Here is a 17369-nt window from a genome sequence, read left to right on the forward strand (position 1 = left end):
ATGGCTTTACTCATCCCCGGCGCGGATTCGAGCAGCCACCCCACAACGGGGTTTAAAGTCCTTTTTATCCAGTTTCAGCAAAGTGACGAAACGAAACGGCTCCCCTCTCATTGAGGCCGGCCTTAACGACCATGACGTGACGAACATTTTCTTATGACGAATCTCTTCTATTTTGTGCGATTTCCTACATCGCGCTGGCTTTTGTTCTCTTTTTATTTACTGTTTCTACCATTTTATTGTTGTGCGGTCAGAAAATGGGTCTTTCTTGGCATTACGTGGGTTCCAAACGACCTACGTTCTGGTTCTGTTTTAGAGAGACGATATGATGGTAATGATTGATCATGAAACCTTTACCCCTCGGGTATGAACTCCATAGCGATATACAATGTCTGCCTGGGTTTTCTTTTTTTTTTGGCCTGCAAATTCAATGGATTGATTGATGACTTATTCTGATGCAATTTAGTAGTTTTGAAAGTAGGCTTGTAGTCCTTGTAATGACTCGACTCATGCCAAGCATGAATCCTGACTCCGGGTAGTGGAATACGATGGAGGATGGAATGGCATTTGGAGATTGCCTTTGACCTCACATGCATTTGTGCACGGTACCATAGTAAACTATACTCAAACCCAACTGTGCAAAACCACCCATCTATCCAAGTCTATCATAGCGCCACCAAGAAGAAAAGAAGTCATCTATCATATGCACACCCAATCATGACACTCATCAAGACATAAACCAAGCAAAACCACTAGTACAATGCAACAACCACTATACCCATACATACAAATAAAAATCAAACCCAGATATTCATGCAGGATAACCAATGCAAAGTGCACAACACCAAAACAAGCCTAGCTTCAACGAATCAAGTTCACCGCTTCCAAGCCTGCGCAAAGATCTGCTGCCAAACATCCAACCACTGCTGCTGCTTATAAGAAAGTGGCTTATGTGGGTTCTTAAATGTGGCCGCGAGAAGATCGCGAAGACGGGAATTGAGAATTTTTAGCGTGAGCATAGTTTTCCAGTCTCGCAGTGAGAAGCGGATTCTGTTTGCGTCGATTGAGATGACGCCCGAGTATAACTAAGCCAGTTTAGTACCTTTTCTCTACTTTGTAGAGAGACGGGGGTAGAGTCTTGGAGAAGACGTACCTTGAACTCAGCATCACCACATAGCAGTGCAATAGAGAAATCATCAACAGCGCTGGTATCATGAGCGTTCAGATTCCGATTCCGCGCTTGCATGATATGGTAATAAGAAAGCCATTTGATAGCGTGATCAGCGTGTTTGTTGATGGATGTTGGATGCAACGTGACGGTCTGGTTATTGGCGACGTTACGCCATCCTTTACCTTCGCGGGTGATGAGTTTGGGATAGAAGCTCCAAGCGACGACGGAGTTGATGACGACGTCGTTTGTGCTGTTTAGATCGTGTTCTTCGGGGATGGTGAACATCTGGCGTTGGCGGTTACTTGAGCGTGCTCTGTGCGGGGTTGTTAGTTTGGTGTTTTGATAACAATGGTATGGGAGGAATAGAGGGGTTGTTACCGGCTGAGTGCTGTCTTTTGGGAGGCATCTAGATTGATCATCCCCGCGTCGACGATTGAGGTGATTAGTTGTAGCTTGACATCTTCGATACTTTGGAGGGTTTGCGGGCTGAGGAAGTTCTTGCGGCAGAAGGCGTATTCGCTGGAGCCGGGGGTGCTTTTGGCGCGTTTCCAGCCGCAGTAGGCGTTATACACAGTTAGAAGATCGGAGTCACCTAAGAATGATTAGCGGGGGTTTGTCAAAAGACTTGGTGTAGTTTTCATACCTCTTTGGAAGCCGTTTCGGGCGGCATCGCGCTGCGAGTTCGAGCCCATCGTGTTCACGAATGGTGATTTGGATGAGAGAATGGCGGCAATGCTGACTGCGGCATCCAAACAGCGGAAGAAAGCTCCGTGGATGATCAGCTTGCCTAAGAAGACATCCAGCGGCAGTTTTGCCAGTTGCGATCCCAATGGTGTCAAGCTTTCGTTACTCGTTAGAGCCTTGACTTCCTTGAGAGAGTCAATGGCACGTCGGATGTTCTTTGGAGACGGTGGGTCCAGGGCCTCGAGAAGGGTCTGCTCAACCTCACCCAGCTTGCAAATCTTGACTCGCAGTACCAGATCTTGCAGAGAAAGACGAAGCAACTCGGGGGTCTGTTGTTCTGCGAGCAGCTTGTCGTGACGATGTTTAGTGAATAGATGGAAGCAGATACCATTCTGAACACGACCCGCACGACCACGTCTCTGCTTCGCATTGGCACGAGAGATGAAAGACTCGACCAGTCGAGAGAGTTGTCTTCTTTCGTCGAAGCGCATCATCTTCTCCTTTCCTGCATCAACCACTGCTGTGATATCTGGAATGGTGATACCCGTTTCTGCGATGTTGGTCGCAATGACAATCTTCCTTGTGCCCTCGGGAGGCACATTGAACGCCTTTTCTTGATCTTCGCTGGCAATCGAGGAGTGAAGGGCATGCACAATCCATCCCCTTTGGAAGGTTGGCTCGGCGAGAATTTCATCATTCAAACGGCGGATCTCTGCAAGACCGGGCATGAAAACCAGAATTGCCTTGCTGTAATGTTCCATATCAGGTGCGGTAGCAATTCTCAAAAGCAGTTTCTTGATCAGCTGGTAATCCATCCGGTACTCATCGAAGTTGAGAATGGTCTCACGGGTTTGCTTGGAGTACCCTTCGAGACTGGCTTGAAGACCGCCGACGGCGGTATCTCCGTTGGAATCGGAGACTTCATCCGGATCATCGTCCAGAGTTCCGTTCGAGTCATCTTCGGATAATCGGTAGCCTGTCATCTCAACTGCATCTTCAAGATATTTCATTTCCACGGGGAACGTCCGTCCGGGGATGTTCATGATTGGGACGCCACCAAGGTAGTTTGAGAAGCGCTGGGCATCGACAGTAGCGGACATGAGAATGAGCTTCAGGTCGGGGCGCTTTTGCATAAGTCTTCGGAGAACAACAAGAAGGAAATCGCTATCGATCGTGCGCTCGTGGACTTCATCCAAAACAACGTGAGTTATATCTTGGAAATCTTCTGGTCGCTCTAGCATACGAACAACAACACCAGTAGTCCTGAAATATGTTAGCGTCATCTCGAAAACTCGAATCATAGTAAGGCAGTTACTTACGCGTAAACCAGCCGAGTAGTAGAGCTGATCTTGCTTTCCAGCCTCACCGCAAAACCAACAAGAGAACGAATAGTACCAACATCGTTTTTGCTCTCTCCCATCTCTTCGCTCACACGTCGTGCCAATGAGATGGCTGAGATACGACGAGGTTCCGTCACGTAGACCTTGCAGGGACGGCCCTGAAGCATCTCGTGCTCCAGGATGAAAGAAGGAATCTGAGTACTCTTTCCACTACCCGTCTCACTGCAAATGATAATGACGCGGTGAGTATCCAAGGTGTGTAAAATTTCATCCTTGAAGTTCCAGATGGGGAGGGTCATTCTGCCCTGCATCATGCGGTGGAAAGACGGGGTAGATGACTTGGCTGCCCAAGCCTCCTGTAACCGTTCGTCGAGGCCAAAGTAGCCATCACGGGCAGGACCCTTCAACGGGCTGCCAGGCTTGCTACCGTTACCATTCCTCTTGCGGAAATTGTCCAATAGCACCACATCGTCCTCGAAGCTGCCTTGGTTCTCTTGCACCAGACGCTTCAAGTCTTTGATTGCGTTCTTGTCAACCTCGTCCTCCTGGGTCTTCTTGAGATTGGAGAACTCGGTACAAAGATCTCTCCACACCGCGGGCAAACGCAGGTAGGCCTTGCCTTCTTTGGAGCTTTGGGGGAATAAGATAAACAGAGCAAGAGTCGAGACATATCCTTCTGCCTGCTGAGCAGTCGGAGTTGCCAAAGAATCCATTGAAACGAAAGTAGCGAATTCATTCGACTTGTGAGTAACCGACTCCACAACAAGCGGGAACGGGGCTTCCTGCGGTTTGGACCACCGCACTTCGACTGCCTGCCTGTTATGATGACCCGATATAGAAGTATCCCGATAGACAACTTTACATGCCGAGTCTTTGGCTTTGCAAGTCTCTTCCAGCACACGTCGAGGACTGAGACCCGTAGTCTTCCCAAAGTCACGAAGAGTGGTGGAAATTCCAGTCGTAGGGGTAGGAAGACCAAGGATTGATCCGGAACCTTCTGTTTGCTCCTGGAACATGTCACCTAGCCCAGCACCATCCAACTCGTCCATTGATGGCATACTCAAATCGAGTCCATCAAGTGCTGGCATAGCTGGCTGTTCCTCAGCGGGCGGCTCCTCCTTCTTTTTCTCAGGCGGCCGACGGATAAAGCTCGCATCCTTTCTGAGCTCGTCAAGCTTGTCTTTCCAGAAGTATTCAGCTTCGCGACGCTCAAAGAGAACATCGTTTTCGATTTTTGCGATCTTTCGCTGAAGTTTAAACACCTCAGGATCGTCAGACTGACTTGCTGCTGGCCCATGACCTTTCTTACCCTTACCGGGGCGATCGAACAGGTCTGGCTGTAAACCGTAGAGCTTGGTCTGCATGTCCAGCCATTCTGGAACCATGGTATCGGGATCAATCGAGCTATCGGAGTCGTAAGAAATAAGAGGCGCAGATTTTGCGGACTTCCAATCGGCCTTTGGCTTTCCTTGCTTGTTTCCATTTGATTTGTTGGGAGTGGAGGACCGTGATGGCTCTGTTTCTGCAGGAGGTCAGCATTTCGTTCTTTCGACAAAGACATAGTCTGGACTTACCAATCATCCACGAGGTTACACTGTTCTCGTCTTTTTGGGGCCGGGGTGTTGTTTGCACATAGGAAGGAAGCTCCTTCTTGTCGCTATGTGTGGCTAACCACTCAAGAGCCTCATCCAAGTTCCATACCACATCACGACTGGCATTGGTTGGGTTCCCAGAAAAGTATTGTAGAACATGTTTAAGTGCTTCCTCGGTGCGGTTTTCCGGAAATCCAAGTTTGAGGAGAGTTTCTTTCAAAGTCCACACCTTCATGTAGAGCTCCTCCTCCGAGCCAGCCTGCTTGGCGCTAACATTTCGTGCGTTTGCAATAAGGTAGTCGTGTTCCTCGGTACTAGCCAATTCCATAATTCTGTCTTGCATCTCGATCGGAAGCCATTCTAGCAGATTCAATGTCACCGATTGCTGTCGAAAGACTCGCTTCTCATTCTCCAACTTGGTGGCCTGGCGCACGCCATCGCTCTTGCACCTCGATGCATATTTGTCGACCAAGATCTGTAGTTCGGCCTCTTCCAAATGTTTCTCGAGTTCTTCGGGCGAATAATCTTGTAATGAGGGGGCGGCATCTTGTGTGGCCGCAACGGCGGGGTGTTCTTCAGCACGTGCGGGTTGCGGTTCATTCTGCGGCGTGGATTTCGACTCTCCTGTCACTGTAGAAGGAGTTTCTGTGCCCTCTGATTTGGGTTTGGAAGGCACGGAGACAGTTGCGAAGCCGCGAGCCGGGTTGGACACGGCCTTCTTCTTTTTCTTATTGTTTGGCGGCATTATAGAAAGAATCTGTGGGCGATCACACTCATAAGAATTTGGATGAGGCGATCAAGGAGAGAAAACAGTTCGAGAGACTTACCAGGGGGGTGTGAAGTGGTGAAGGGAAATAAGTCGAGCGGACATGACGATTAAGAGCGGAACCAGCTCTTGTCCCCACACAAAACTCTTATGACAGCATTCAATCCCAGCCCACCTTCACCAAATTCCTCCCTCCACCCACCACCTCCCCCGTATTGACCTACCATGGATGGAATTCCATGGGACCAGGTCAAGGCCGGGGATCTGGAGCCCTTGCAGGTCGCGCTCTTTTCGAGCTCGACCTCGCGCAGGCTCCGGGCCCTGCAAGAACTTCGCGATAGGATCGGTAAGACTAATCTACTCTCCGCGGGCAAGGGATGGGAATTGACATTTTGTAGGATCCGAATTGTCTCCGGAATTCCACCACGATATCCTAGTGCTACTCTTCCAAACCTACCCCCGCTACGTTGATCGACCATCACGACAGGCTGTTCAGCAATGCCTCCGCAACATCCTCCGAGCACCAGCCGCCACAGAACACCTACAATATTTGACGCAAAAACTGCAGATTGAGGCAGCGAAAGGTGGTCTGAACTCGGCCTCTGCATTCATTCTACTGGAGTGGTGCTGCGTTCTCTTGCAGCAGATTAGCGAGGATGAGGCCACACCTTTGGCTAGTGTTCTGGACCTGATCGCGGTGGATGCAAAGGCGTTGGAAAACTGCTTCGCGCACACACCTAAGCCTCCAGTGAGGCTATCGGCTCTCCGGGTTACCAGGCGTGCTCTCCGCGCTGTGTTTTCCAACCAGACATGGGGCGAGGATGCTGTGCGTCAATCCGTCAGCCGTTTGACTGCAGACACAGCGGCAGGGTCCAAGAATGCGTTGCTTCTGGGAGTCATCTCCGGAGTTTGCGCACGACTGCCAGCCCGAGAGCCGATTCTTGCGGAGTCAAAGAAGGAAATTCTGGCCTACTATGTCAAGGAGATTATCAGCTCGAAAAATGCGGTGCCTTCACATATAGCCGGTGGAATGACGGACTTCTTTGCCTCCTTTGTCACCGCCGAAGATGTGACCACTGAATTGGTACCTCCGATGGAGAAATCCATGCTGCGAGCACCCGAGGTGATCTTGACAGGCGTGATCCCGCCTTTCAGCTCCTCTCTGCCGGAAGAAATTGACCTCTCAGAGTTGGTCCAGACTCGTTTCTCAAAACACCTCTTGACTAGCATGAAGTCGAACAATGTGGTAGTTAGACAAGGAGCTGCCGACTCCTTCAAATCCTTGCTCTCTCGTTGCAAGACCGAGTCCTTGGTCCAGAAGATCGCTACCGAAATTATCGGTCCCTTGAAATCACAGAAGATTACCGCTCCTGAGCATCGTATTGCTTATGCGCAGGCGCTCTCGGCTGTTCCGTTGTCTGCGAACGTCTCGAAAGAAATTGTCCAGGGATTCGGACCTCTCTTCGCGCGAGAGTCTAACGAGGCCGCTCTGGAAGAAGAGCTCAAAGCCTTCGACGCCCATCTTGCTTTCCTTATCAAATCCTCCGTAAAGGTCAGCGACGATATTATCAACACCATTGTCAAGGGCATTTCCGAAAAGCGAATTCCTTTCCGGAAGATCTGGCAGCTCAATGTCGGCGAAGTGCTGTGGACATCCGATGTTGCTGCTCTAAAGAGCGCCGAGGTTGAGCCCCTCGTCACCAAGTTTATGTCGAAGATGAAGGATCTATTTGGAGAGGTTGCCTCCAACCCGCTCCCCTCCGCCCAAAGCGGTGCCTTGTCTTCCGCCTACGTTTTCCTGTCTCTATTCCAGCGTATTGCGGACGTTTCAAGCTCCGATAAGTCCACATGGGAAGAGAAGGCCTCGCAATCCATGATCATGGGCTCAAAGCCCTCATTCCTTCTCAACCCAAAGGCCTACTCCAAAGTGGGATCCCAGGCTGAGATGCAATGGTTCGTCAGAGCTCTCGGGGCTGTCACTTCTGGTGCTAAGTTCAAGGAGGCTGAAGGTTCTGCGAAGATTGCTTGGGGTCAGGCCTTTATTTATGCCATTACCGGTCCCTCCATGTCTACCAAATTCCGTGAACTTGCCGTAAGAACCCTGTCCGAAGTTCACAATGAGGATGTTGCATCCATCGGACGTATTGTCGTCGACGCACTCTGGGCTTGGATGGTGTCTTTCCGCACCGCGGAGAAGGAATCGGCTGCTGTTTCTGCAGGACCCGCGAGCGAGCGTTTGCTTCATCTGGTCCTGAAGGGCCTCTGTCCTGTTCCTAAGGAAGGATCTGCGTGTCCTTCTCCTGATCTTGATAATCAACTTATCAGCATCCTTGTCCTTAGCCGTCAAGAAATGATCCCGAGTGCTTCTTGGATTGATTTGTGCTTGAGGACAAGCACCGATCCCGGTAACCTAGTCCGCGCTCACCCCGCAGAGTGCATCGAGCAATTAGTCCGTATCAACACAGACCCTGTCCAGTCAGCTGTACCGAACATCAACGTCGCTGTGTGGTCTGCCGCAGGTGATCTGGCGTTCGTTGCTCCCGATGTCATGATCCCCCGTCTCGTCGAGCAAATCAAAAAAGACCTGGACGGCGCTCGTCTTGCCAAGTTTACTGCCACCGACGCCGCTATCTCCCGTACTCCCGAGGGGACCGTCTTTGTTGATGTGTTGAGCAGCAAGTCTAAGCAGCCTACTTTCAACAGAAGCACCAAGGACTACGATACTTTGAAATGGGAGGAAGAGCTCCGGGCACAGCTGGCAGAGAAGAAGGGCCAGAAGGCAAAGAAGCTCACTGCGGAGGAGCAATCCAAGGTCAATGCTCAACTTAAGAAGGAAGCAGAGATCCGAAAGGAAGTCCTTCAAGAAGTCAAGCGAATCGAACGAGGAGCTGGCCTCATCCGCGGTCTTGCGACTGGTCCTGCCAATGACCCCGAAGGGTGGATCAACGCCGCTGTTAGCTGCCTTCTCTCTCTTGCTGATGCTGGCGCTGGCCTGTTTGTTGGCGATGTTGTGTCTCAGGCGTATATCGTCTGTGCCAACGAGCTGTCGTCGCGCCTGGGCAACACCCGGCCGTTCGTGGGAATTGCAACCCTGCGCGCCATCGGAAATACCAATCTGCCCGCGGATATGGAGAGAGAGCAGCTTGGAGAACTTGTTACACGAATTCTGTACCGCTTGCGATTCGCATCTGAACAGCGTCCTCTGGACATCCCGTCCCTCGCCTATGTGTTCCCCTTGATCTCATTGATCCTGACTCGGAATGGAATCAACGAAGTCAAGGGTGACACCGAAGGCGAGCAGGTCCTACTTGCTCTTGAATTCCTGTCCTTCCACTCCAGTTCCTTTGCTGATGTCCGCCTGCCTCGTGTTGAAGTTCTCCAGCAGCTTCTCTCCGCTATGCAGAGATATACTCAGCACTACAAGTTGATCAAGGATACTCTGTTTGACATCTGCCGCTGTATTTCTCCCAATCTCACCAGCGAGGAACTGAATGTTCTCCTGGAGGGTACTATTGTCTCCGAAGCCTCTGTCAGGACATCTGTTCTCCAAGTGATCGACGACGAAATCGATCTGACAGATCTTGACTTCTCCGAGCACATCTGGCTGAGCCGCCACGACCACGTGGAAGAGAATGCTGTGATCGCAGACTCGATCTGGGAGGAGAACGCCTTGGAGGTGGATGAGACTGCCTACGCTCAGATCATGAAATACTTGGACTCCAAGGACAGTCAACTCCGGGGTGCCGCCGCCCGTGCCCTGGCTGCTGCGATCGAGACCGACAAGAGCAAATTCGACGGTATCTTGGCTGAACTCCAGGCCAAGTATTCGAACGAGGTTAAACCCAAGGCTCCCGAAAAGGATGCTTATGGCATGCCCAAGAAGGTTGACAACACCGACGTTTGGGAGCCCCGAAGCGGTATCGCTCTTGCATTCAGTGCCATGACCGGCTTCTTCGAAGGCGAGCAGATCATTTCTTTCCTTCAATTCTTGATAGAGAGAGGCCCTCTTATCGACAAGAATCCTTCTGTCCGATCTCAGATGCAGGAGAGTGGCAAGTCCATTATTGCTGAACGTGCCCAGCAAAAGGTTGAGGATCTCATGAAGCTCCTTGAGACCACACTAGAAACCTCTGATAAGGCGACCCAGAGCTCTGACCTGCTGAACGAGGCGGTCGTGGTACTCTACGGATCTCTGGCCCGGCATTTGAAGGCCGAGGACCCTCGTCTGCAGACCGTCGTCAAGAAGCTTCTTGCTACCCTCCCTACTCCCTCCGAAAGCGTTCAATCCGCTGTGTCAGAGTGTCTGCCTCCGTTGATCAGACTTTCTGGTCCCAAAACGGCAGAATATGTCAAGGAAATGATTGATTCACTCCTTAATGCCAAGAATTACGCCACTCAGCGCGGTGCTGCCTACGGTCTCGCAGGTATTGTGGCTGGCAAGGGCATTTCAACACTACGGGAGTTCCGAATCATGAGTCTGTTAACCGATGCCACCGAAAACAAGAAGGAGCCTCATCAGAGACAGGGAGCTCTATTGGCATATGAGCTCTTCGCCTTCGTCCTTGGACGTACCTTTGAGCCCTATGTCGTCCAGATCGTTCCCCAGCTTCTTGCAGGATTCGGCGACGTCAACATTGATGTCCGTGATGCCTGTCTCGATGCTTCCAAGGCTTGCTTCCAGAACCTCAGCTCGTATGGTGTGAAGAAGATTCTTCCTACACTGCTCGACGGTCTGGACGATACTCAATGGCGTAGTCAGAAAGGTGCTTGCGACCTTCTCGGAGCCATGGCTTATCTCGACCCGCAACAGCTTGCTGCTAGTCTGCCTGATATCATCCCGCCTCTTACCATTGTCCTTAACGATACGCACAAGGAAGTCCGTAACGCAGCAAACCGCAGTCTGCAGCGATTTGGAGAGGTCATTAGCAACCCTGAAGTTAAGAGCCTGGTCAACGTGCTTCTGAAGGCCCTGAGTGACCCCACGAAGTACACCGACGAGGCGCTGGACTCCCTTATCAAGGTGTCCTTCGTTCACTACTTGGATGCTCCCTCCCTGGCTCTTGTTGTGCGCATCCTCGAGCGTGGTCTTGGAGACCGGTCTGCCACGAAGCGCAAGTCTGCACAGATTATTGGCAGCTTGGCTCATCTTACCGAACGCAAGGATCTTATCGCACACTTGCCTATCATCGTGGCTGGTCTCAACATGGCTATTATCGACCCTGTTCCTACCACTCGTGCTACTGCTTCAAAGGCTCTTGGTTCGCTCATCGAGAAGCTTGGAGAGGATGCTCTGCCTGACCTCATCCCCAACCTTATGACTACTCTCAAGTCAGACACTGGCGCTGGCGATCGCCTTGGATCCGCCCAGGCCCTTTCGGAAGTTCTTGCTGGTCTGGGTACTGCCAGACTCGAGGAGACCCTGCCTACCATCCTCCAGAACGTTTCCAGCTCTAAGCCCGCCGTTCGTGAAGGCTTCATGACCCTCTTCATCTTCTTGCCCGCTTGCTTCGGTAACAGCTTCGCCAACTATCTCAGCAAGATCATTCCCCCGATCCTTGCTGGTCTGGCTGATGATATCGAGTCGATCCGTGAGACCTCTCTTCGCGCTGGTCGTCTGCTCGTCAAGAACTTCGCCACCAAGGCCATCGACCTTCTTCTTCCCGAGCTGGAGCGTGGTTTGGCGGACGACAGCTACCGCATCCGTCTCAGCTCCGTCGAGCTGGTTGGAGATCTTCTCTTCAGTCTTACTGGTATTTCCGGCAAGACCGATGCTGAGGAAGAGGAGGAGGAAGCAACCCAGGCTGGCCAGTCCTTGTTGGAGGTTCTTGGAGAGGAGCGGAGAGACAAGGTCCTCTCTGCCCTGTTCATCTGTCGCTGCGATACCTCTGGTCTCGTCAAGAGTGCCGCCATGGCTGTGTGGAAGGCCCTTGTTGCCTCCCCCAAGACCCTCAAGGACATGGTGCCTACTTTAGCTCAGCTCATCATTCGCCGCCTCGGATCCTCCAACATGGAGCAGAAGGTTATTGCCAGCAACGCTCTTGGCGACCTTATCAAGAAGGCTGGCGAGTCTGTGTTGGCCACCTTGTTGCCGTTGCTTGAGGAGGGTCTTCAGACCTCGCCCGATGTGGACGTTAAGCAGGGTATCTGTATTGCTCTGCGTGAGCTTATCACTGCTGCCACCCCCGAAGGTCTGGAGGACTTTGAGAAGATTCTTATCTCTACTGTGCGAGTGGCTCTGGTCGACCACGACGAGGACGTGCGAGATGCTGCTGCCGAAGCCTTCGATGCTTTGCAGCAGATTCTGGGCAAGAAGGCCGTGGACCAGGTTCTGCCTTACCTTCTTCACCTGTTGAGAAACGACGAGGATGCCGAGCAAGCGTTGTCTGCTCTGCTGACTCTCTTGACCGAGCAAACCCGTGCCAATATCATTCTCCCCAACCTCATTCCCACGCTGCTTACTCCTCCTGTTTCCGCTTTCAATGCCAGAGCCCTGGCATCTTTGGCCGAGGTTGCTGGCTCAGCCATGACGAGGAGACTGCCCAACATCCTCAACTCTCTCATGGATGGAATTATCGAGACCAAGGACGAAGAGCTTCGCGAGGAACTCAGCACTTCTTTCGATACCGTGTTGCGCTCTGTGGATGAGTATGATGGTCTGAACGTGGCGATGAACGTGATGATCGGTCTTGTCAAGCACGACGATCACCGTCGCCGCGCCAAGGCCGCTCTTCAGCTCAAGACATTCTTCTCGGATGCCGAGGCCGACTTCTCGCGTTATTACCCCGACTTGATCCGCGTCTTGCTGATTTCCTTCGACGACTCGGACAAGGACGTTGTGAAGGCAGCATGGGCCGCCCTCAGTGGTCTCATCTCTTCCATGCGCAAGGAGGAGATGGAGGTTCTGGCCATTCCCACCCGCCAGATCCTGCGCCAAGTCGGCGTGCCTGGTGCGGATCTGCCTGGATTCAGTTTGCCCAAGGGTATCATGGCCATCTTGCCGATCTTCTTGCAGGGTCTGCTCAACGGAAATCCCGACCAGCGTACCCAGTCAGCCCTTGCCATCTCCGATGTCATTGACCGTACTGGCTCTGACTCGCTCAAGCCCTTCGTCACCCAAATCACTGGTCCGCTCATTCGTGTCGTGTCTGAGCGTTCCACTGACATCAAGTGTGCCATCTTCTTCACCCTTAACAAGCTCTTGGAGAAAATTCCATTGGCCGTCAAGCCTTTCTTGCCCCAGCTTCAGCGTACTTTTGCCCGTGGTCTGGCTGATCCGTCTAGCGAGACTCTGCGCAACCGTGCCGCCAAGGGTCTTGGTATCCTGATCACTCTGACACCCAGAGTCGACCCGCTTATCGCGGAGCTGATCACAGGATCTAAGACCACTGATATCGGTGTTAAGAATGCTATGATGAAGGCTCTTAAAGAGGTTGTCGGCAAGGCCGGTAGCAATATGAGCGAGGCATCTCGCACGGCCATTCTCGCTTTGATTGACGATGATTCCAGCGAGCAGAATGATGCGATCGCAATGACCAACGCCCGCCTCCTCGGTGCCCTCGTCAAGGTCCTCCCCGAGGCGAGTGCTGTCTCCCTGATCAAGAGCCGCATTCTTAACGGAGAGTACTCGCACGCTTCTGTGCTTGGCCTTAATGCTCTCTTGGCGGAAGCTCCTGCCACTCTGATGGAGCATTTCCCCAGCGAGACCATCACAGCTATTTGCCAGGGTGTTGCGGACAAAGATGTAAGTTGATTCTCTTGCGATTGCACGATCAAGTTGCTAACATATAAACAGCCCTATGTGGCCGACAACAGCGTTCTCGCTGCTGGTAAGTTCCTTCTCTCTGAGGATGGCAACCACAGCTTCGAGACACACAAAACCATCTTCGAAGCTCTGTCGCTCGTCATCCCCCCCGGCGCCAATGCCGATACCCGCCGGTTGACCCTCGTTGTCATCCGAACGGTCAGCCGTCTGCACCCCGAGTTGACTCGCCCTCACCTGGCCATGCTGGCACCGCCAATTTTCGCCAGTGTCCGCGACCTAGTCATCCCCGTGAAACTGGCCGCGGAAGCCGCCTTCCTGTCTCTCTTCTCCGTGGAGGATTCCGAGAGCGAAGTCTTCGACAAGTATATGGCCGGACCTGGTGCCTCGTTGCCCCCCGGCCCAAAGCGCAGCATGTCGGACTACTTTAAGCGTGTTGCTATCCGACTTGCTACCCAGGCTCGTGAGCGCAAAGCTGCTGAAGGTGGCGAGGGTGGTCTTGGACTGTCTCAGGATGAGGTGGATGATGAGAAGGAAGTGTGGAGTATTGGCAAAGTGGATCTGACGGATGATTCGTTTGGCGATGAGTGATGATATGTTTTGATGAGCATCCCAAGGCTGCATCTACACGCATCTCTTGTGTCTATAGATATACCCTTGGGCTCCTTTTGTTCTTGTTTGTTATTCGCATAAAAAGTTGTTATGGCTGAATGTTGATATTCCCTGGTCTTTGGCTGGAGTGCTATGCATATACTTTTTGTTCATTTTACACTGTAAAGAGCATGTGGATAGCTCGGTAGATCAAGATGGATCTAGGTAGGGGCTTGCATCCACTTCTCCAGTGTATACAAAGTCACTTCCTGATTGGGCATTATAGATCATGTGACCTAGAGACATGATTATAGTCACGTGATTGAGATCGTAGATCGCTTCTTCCTTGCGATGCTACATACTAGGCAGATTGGGAGGAATAAAAAATCATTCGAGGGATTTTAAAAGAGTCATTTTACTTCCAAAGTTTCTCCAAAACCACTACAACCACCATAACTGTCATTCTCCTCGTCATCGCGGCAAGTCCGGTTTGTCACCTTACTAATCAGGGTATCAGCCCTAAGCGCACTCCAAGCCCTCAAAGTGGACGGACTCGCTTACAGCACATTAGCTAATCGGCCCGCCCCAAACTCCTCACCGTCTGGATTTCCCGTCGAGTGCTACGAGAACTTCATCCGCCAACGACCATACGCCGACATCAAGATGTGAGTCTCATTCCCTGCATTCACCATCCCGAAAAACACACACCGTGAACCATGTTCCCCGCACTCGTCGCCTACGAGCAGGGCACGCCTGGAGGAAACAACTGAGTGGAGAGTCGATTGTGTGCAAAGGCTGACCATGACATTTTCCTTCCAACAGGGTCAACCTTCGCACCCAGAAGCGCCTCGCCGCCTCCGTGGTCGGCTGCGGCAAGCGTAAGATTTGGCTCGACCCCAATGAGATGAACGAGATCTCCAACGCCAACTCCCGTCAGACCGTCCGCAAGCTCGTCAGCGATGGCCTCATCATCCGCAAGCCCGTCACCATGCACTCGCGTGCCCGCGCCCGTGAGCTCAACGAGGCCCGCCGCATCGGTCGTCACCGCGGTCTGGGTAAGCGCAAGGGTACCAAGGACGCCCGTATGCCCTCCCAGGTCCTCTGGATGCGCCGCATGCGTGTCCTCCGTCGTCTGCTCGTCCGCTACCGTGCCGCCGGCAAGATCGACAAGCACCTTTACCACGAGCTGTACCACTTGAGCAAGGGTAACACCTTCAAGCACAAGCGCGCTCTGGTTGAGCACGTAAGTTACACCCCTCGAATTGGGCCACATACCCACCTGTCTCGATTCCTTGGGAGATGAACAAGACTGACTCGTCTTCACCACTACAGATCCAGAAGGCCAAGGCTGAGCGCGCCCGTGAGCGTGTCCTCAAGGAGGAGATGGACGCTAAGCGTGCCAAGAACAAGGCTCTCCGTGAGCGTCGGGCGGAGCGTGTTGAGGCCAAGCGCAACGCTCTGGTCGAGGAGACCCAGGAGTAAATTACTCTAGCATGATGTTTTTCTCGGTGCGGAGGTTGGAGGTTTAAAAAACTTTCTGGGATGCCCCCCGAAATAAAGGTCGGCCTTCGACTTCTTCCTACAAGCCCTGTTTTATTTACGACACGCCTACTCATTTCTCGGTTTCGCGTGGGGTTTGGGCTTCTGGGAGCGATGGGAAATGGGTCTTGGGGGCAGGAAGATGCATGATGTGATACTCAAGCTTTTCTTGTTGATAACGAGAAGGCAAAAGGAAATTCTTTTCAAAAACAAAAATAACTAAAATCTCTCTCTCTTTCGGCACGGCGCTTGTCTGTTACGAATGTGATCGTTTCCTTTGCAAGGTTTCAGTCTGACCCAGACAACTGCCATGCTGGCTGTCGTAGATCTATCTGTAGTGCATGCCATGGGTGTCTGTCCATCTCTCATATTCCCAGACCATCTAGATGTCAAGTGGTGCTGTGCTGCCTGTGTCGGAAATGTGCCATAGGTTCTAGACTTCTGTCATGATCCCAATACATCACGGCTTTCGTTGGAATGCTGATCTTGGGGTGCGGGGATATATTTTCGTTCCGCACGTCATGCCCGGGCGTGTCGTTAAGTTTTGGATCAGGAGATGCTCCAAGGACTTGATTGCAGAACAGTACTACATACTATATACACCCACCAGCGCATGTGAAAGTACCAAGGATTCACTCATCACTACAGAAGTAGGACAAAAATCTTGGAACTTGCAGTACAACAGATCTAGACTGAAGACATCCGTACTGGGTCTCAAGTGCTGGCGAAACTGGCGGCTTAGGTACATGACCTCGCGCTCGTTGAGAAAGACATAGAGAAAGACGGCAATAAGAACAAGAGAACAACCATCTGCTCGTTCTCCTCAAAAAGGCTGTAGCATATCTTTCACCATATGTGTTTCTCCCGCTGAACAGACTCCATATCCATCAGCTGGCTAATAACACGCGACCACCCCTGAGAATTCTCCCGAACAAAACGACGACCCGGTGCGCTCGAAGGAATCTCCTTTTCCGTGACCTGCCTCACAATCTCTCCCTGCTCTCAAGTCAATCTGGCCAAGTTATATAGATGCGGACAAGCCTCCACTAGAACACAATCAATCGTTTCATCCGAGGGTTCTGATGTTATATGCCCTGCATCTCCTTTGACTTGGGGTAGATATTACCAACTTCAGTCTCATGAATAAAAAAGAGTACTCAATGATTTGGCTCGCTTCCGCCTTTTATATGATGGATAAGGGAAAGGTGTAGAGGCGATGATGAGGAAATCGACTGAAGATCAGTCGTAGGAACAAGCTGAGTCCATTGTTCAGTGCCTCTTTTGGGGGTAAAGGTATGACTCTTAATTTCGCCTCCTTCTCTCAGACCGATGATGCGTATGGTTCACTCATATTAAAATCACTACGAGGATCGGTAAACTAGGCGCCGGAAAATTAGACGTCTTCGTTTGATACAGACTAGAATGTCTGAGGAGATTGCAGTCAAACCGGCGGTAAAAATTGTGTATGGGATGATCTATTTCAAATGCCGCTGTCACGAGCTCAAGTGAATAGAATAGAACAAAACTACAACCAGGACTCGGAGAGTAAAAGTCGGGTAAAACTAAAACGCTTTTGAGAGAGGCTGAGCTGCAGACACTGTATGTAGAGCCGTAGAGTCCCAAGGCACACACACACACACACACACACACACTCACACTCACACACACGCGTCAACTTTAGTGAATGGCAGTATCTTTACAGTACGTCCCGGAACGGGTGTCACCACCTACACTCTTCGATTGTTTCTCGAACCTTAATGTCAAACCTACCATACTACTTTAAGGACAGTCTCGGAATAGCTATTTTCCAGTATCGTTACCTAAATAGTATTATACTTCTACAATTATATGACTCATGTCTCGCCCTTGTATGATCAAGCCCTCGTTAAATACGTGGAATAAGGAAGAGTCTTCAATACCTATGATAACG

The 17369-nt window shown here is 51.5% G+C and overlaps 2 protein-coding genes across 2 annotated transcripts; one reads left to right on the top strand and one right to left on the bottom strand.

Moving 5' to 3' along the window:
- Positions 1-872: 872 nt before the first annotated feature.
- Positions 873-5529, bottom strand: N7443_003003 (putative ATP dependent RNA helicase; the record flags this gene model as incomplete). Its single annotated transcript, XM_056883059.1, has 6 exons — positions 873-1082; positions 1151-1481; positions 1547-1760; positions 1812-3115; positions 3172-4714; positions 4767-5529. The coding sequence occupies 6 exons, from the start codon at positions 5527-5529 to the stop codon at positions 873-875; spliced, it is 4365 nt and encodes a 1454-aa protein (XP_056744900.1).
- Positions 5530-5775: 246 nt separating this feature from the next.
- N7443_003004 (putative translational activator) lies at positions 5776-15382 on the top strand (the record flags this gene model as incomplete). Its single annotated transcript, XM_056883060.1, has 6 exons — positions 5776-5896; positions 5949-13291; positions 13343-13896; positions 14410-14565; positions 14723-15143; positions 15233-15382. The coding sequence occupies 6 exons, from the start codon at positions 5776-5778 to the stop codon at positions 15380-15382; spliced, it is 8745 nt and encodes a 2914-aa protein (XP_056744901.1).
- Positions 15383-17369: the final 1987 nt, after the last annotated feature.

Source organism: Penicillium atrosanguineum (genome assembly GCF_028827265.1).
Source record: "Penicillium atrosanguineum strain IBT 20685 chromosome Unknown utg000002l_segment0_segment0, whole genome shotgun sequence".
NCBI classification, from domain to species: domain Eukaryota; kingdom Fungi; phylum Ascomycota; class Eurotiomycetes; order Eurotiales; family Aspergillaceae; genus Penicillium; species Penicillium atrosanguineum.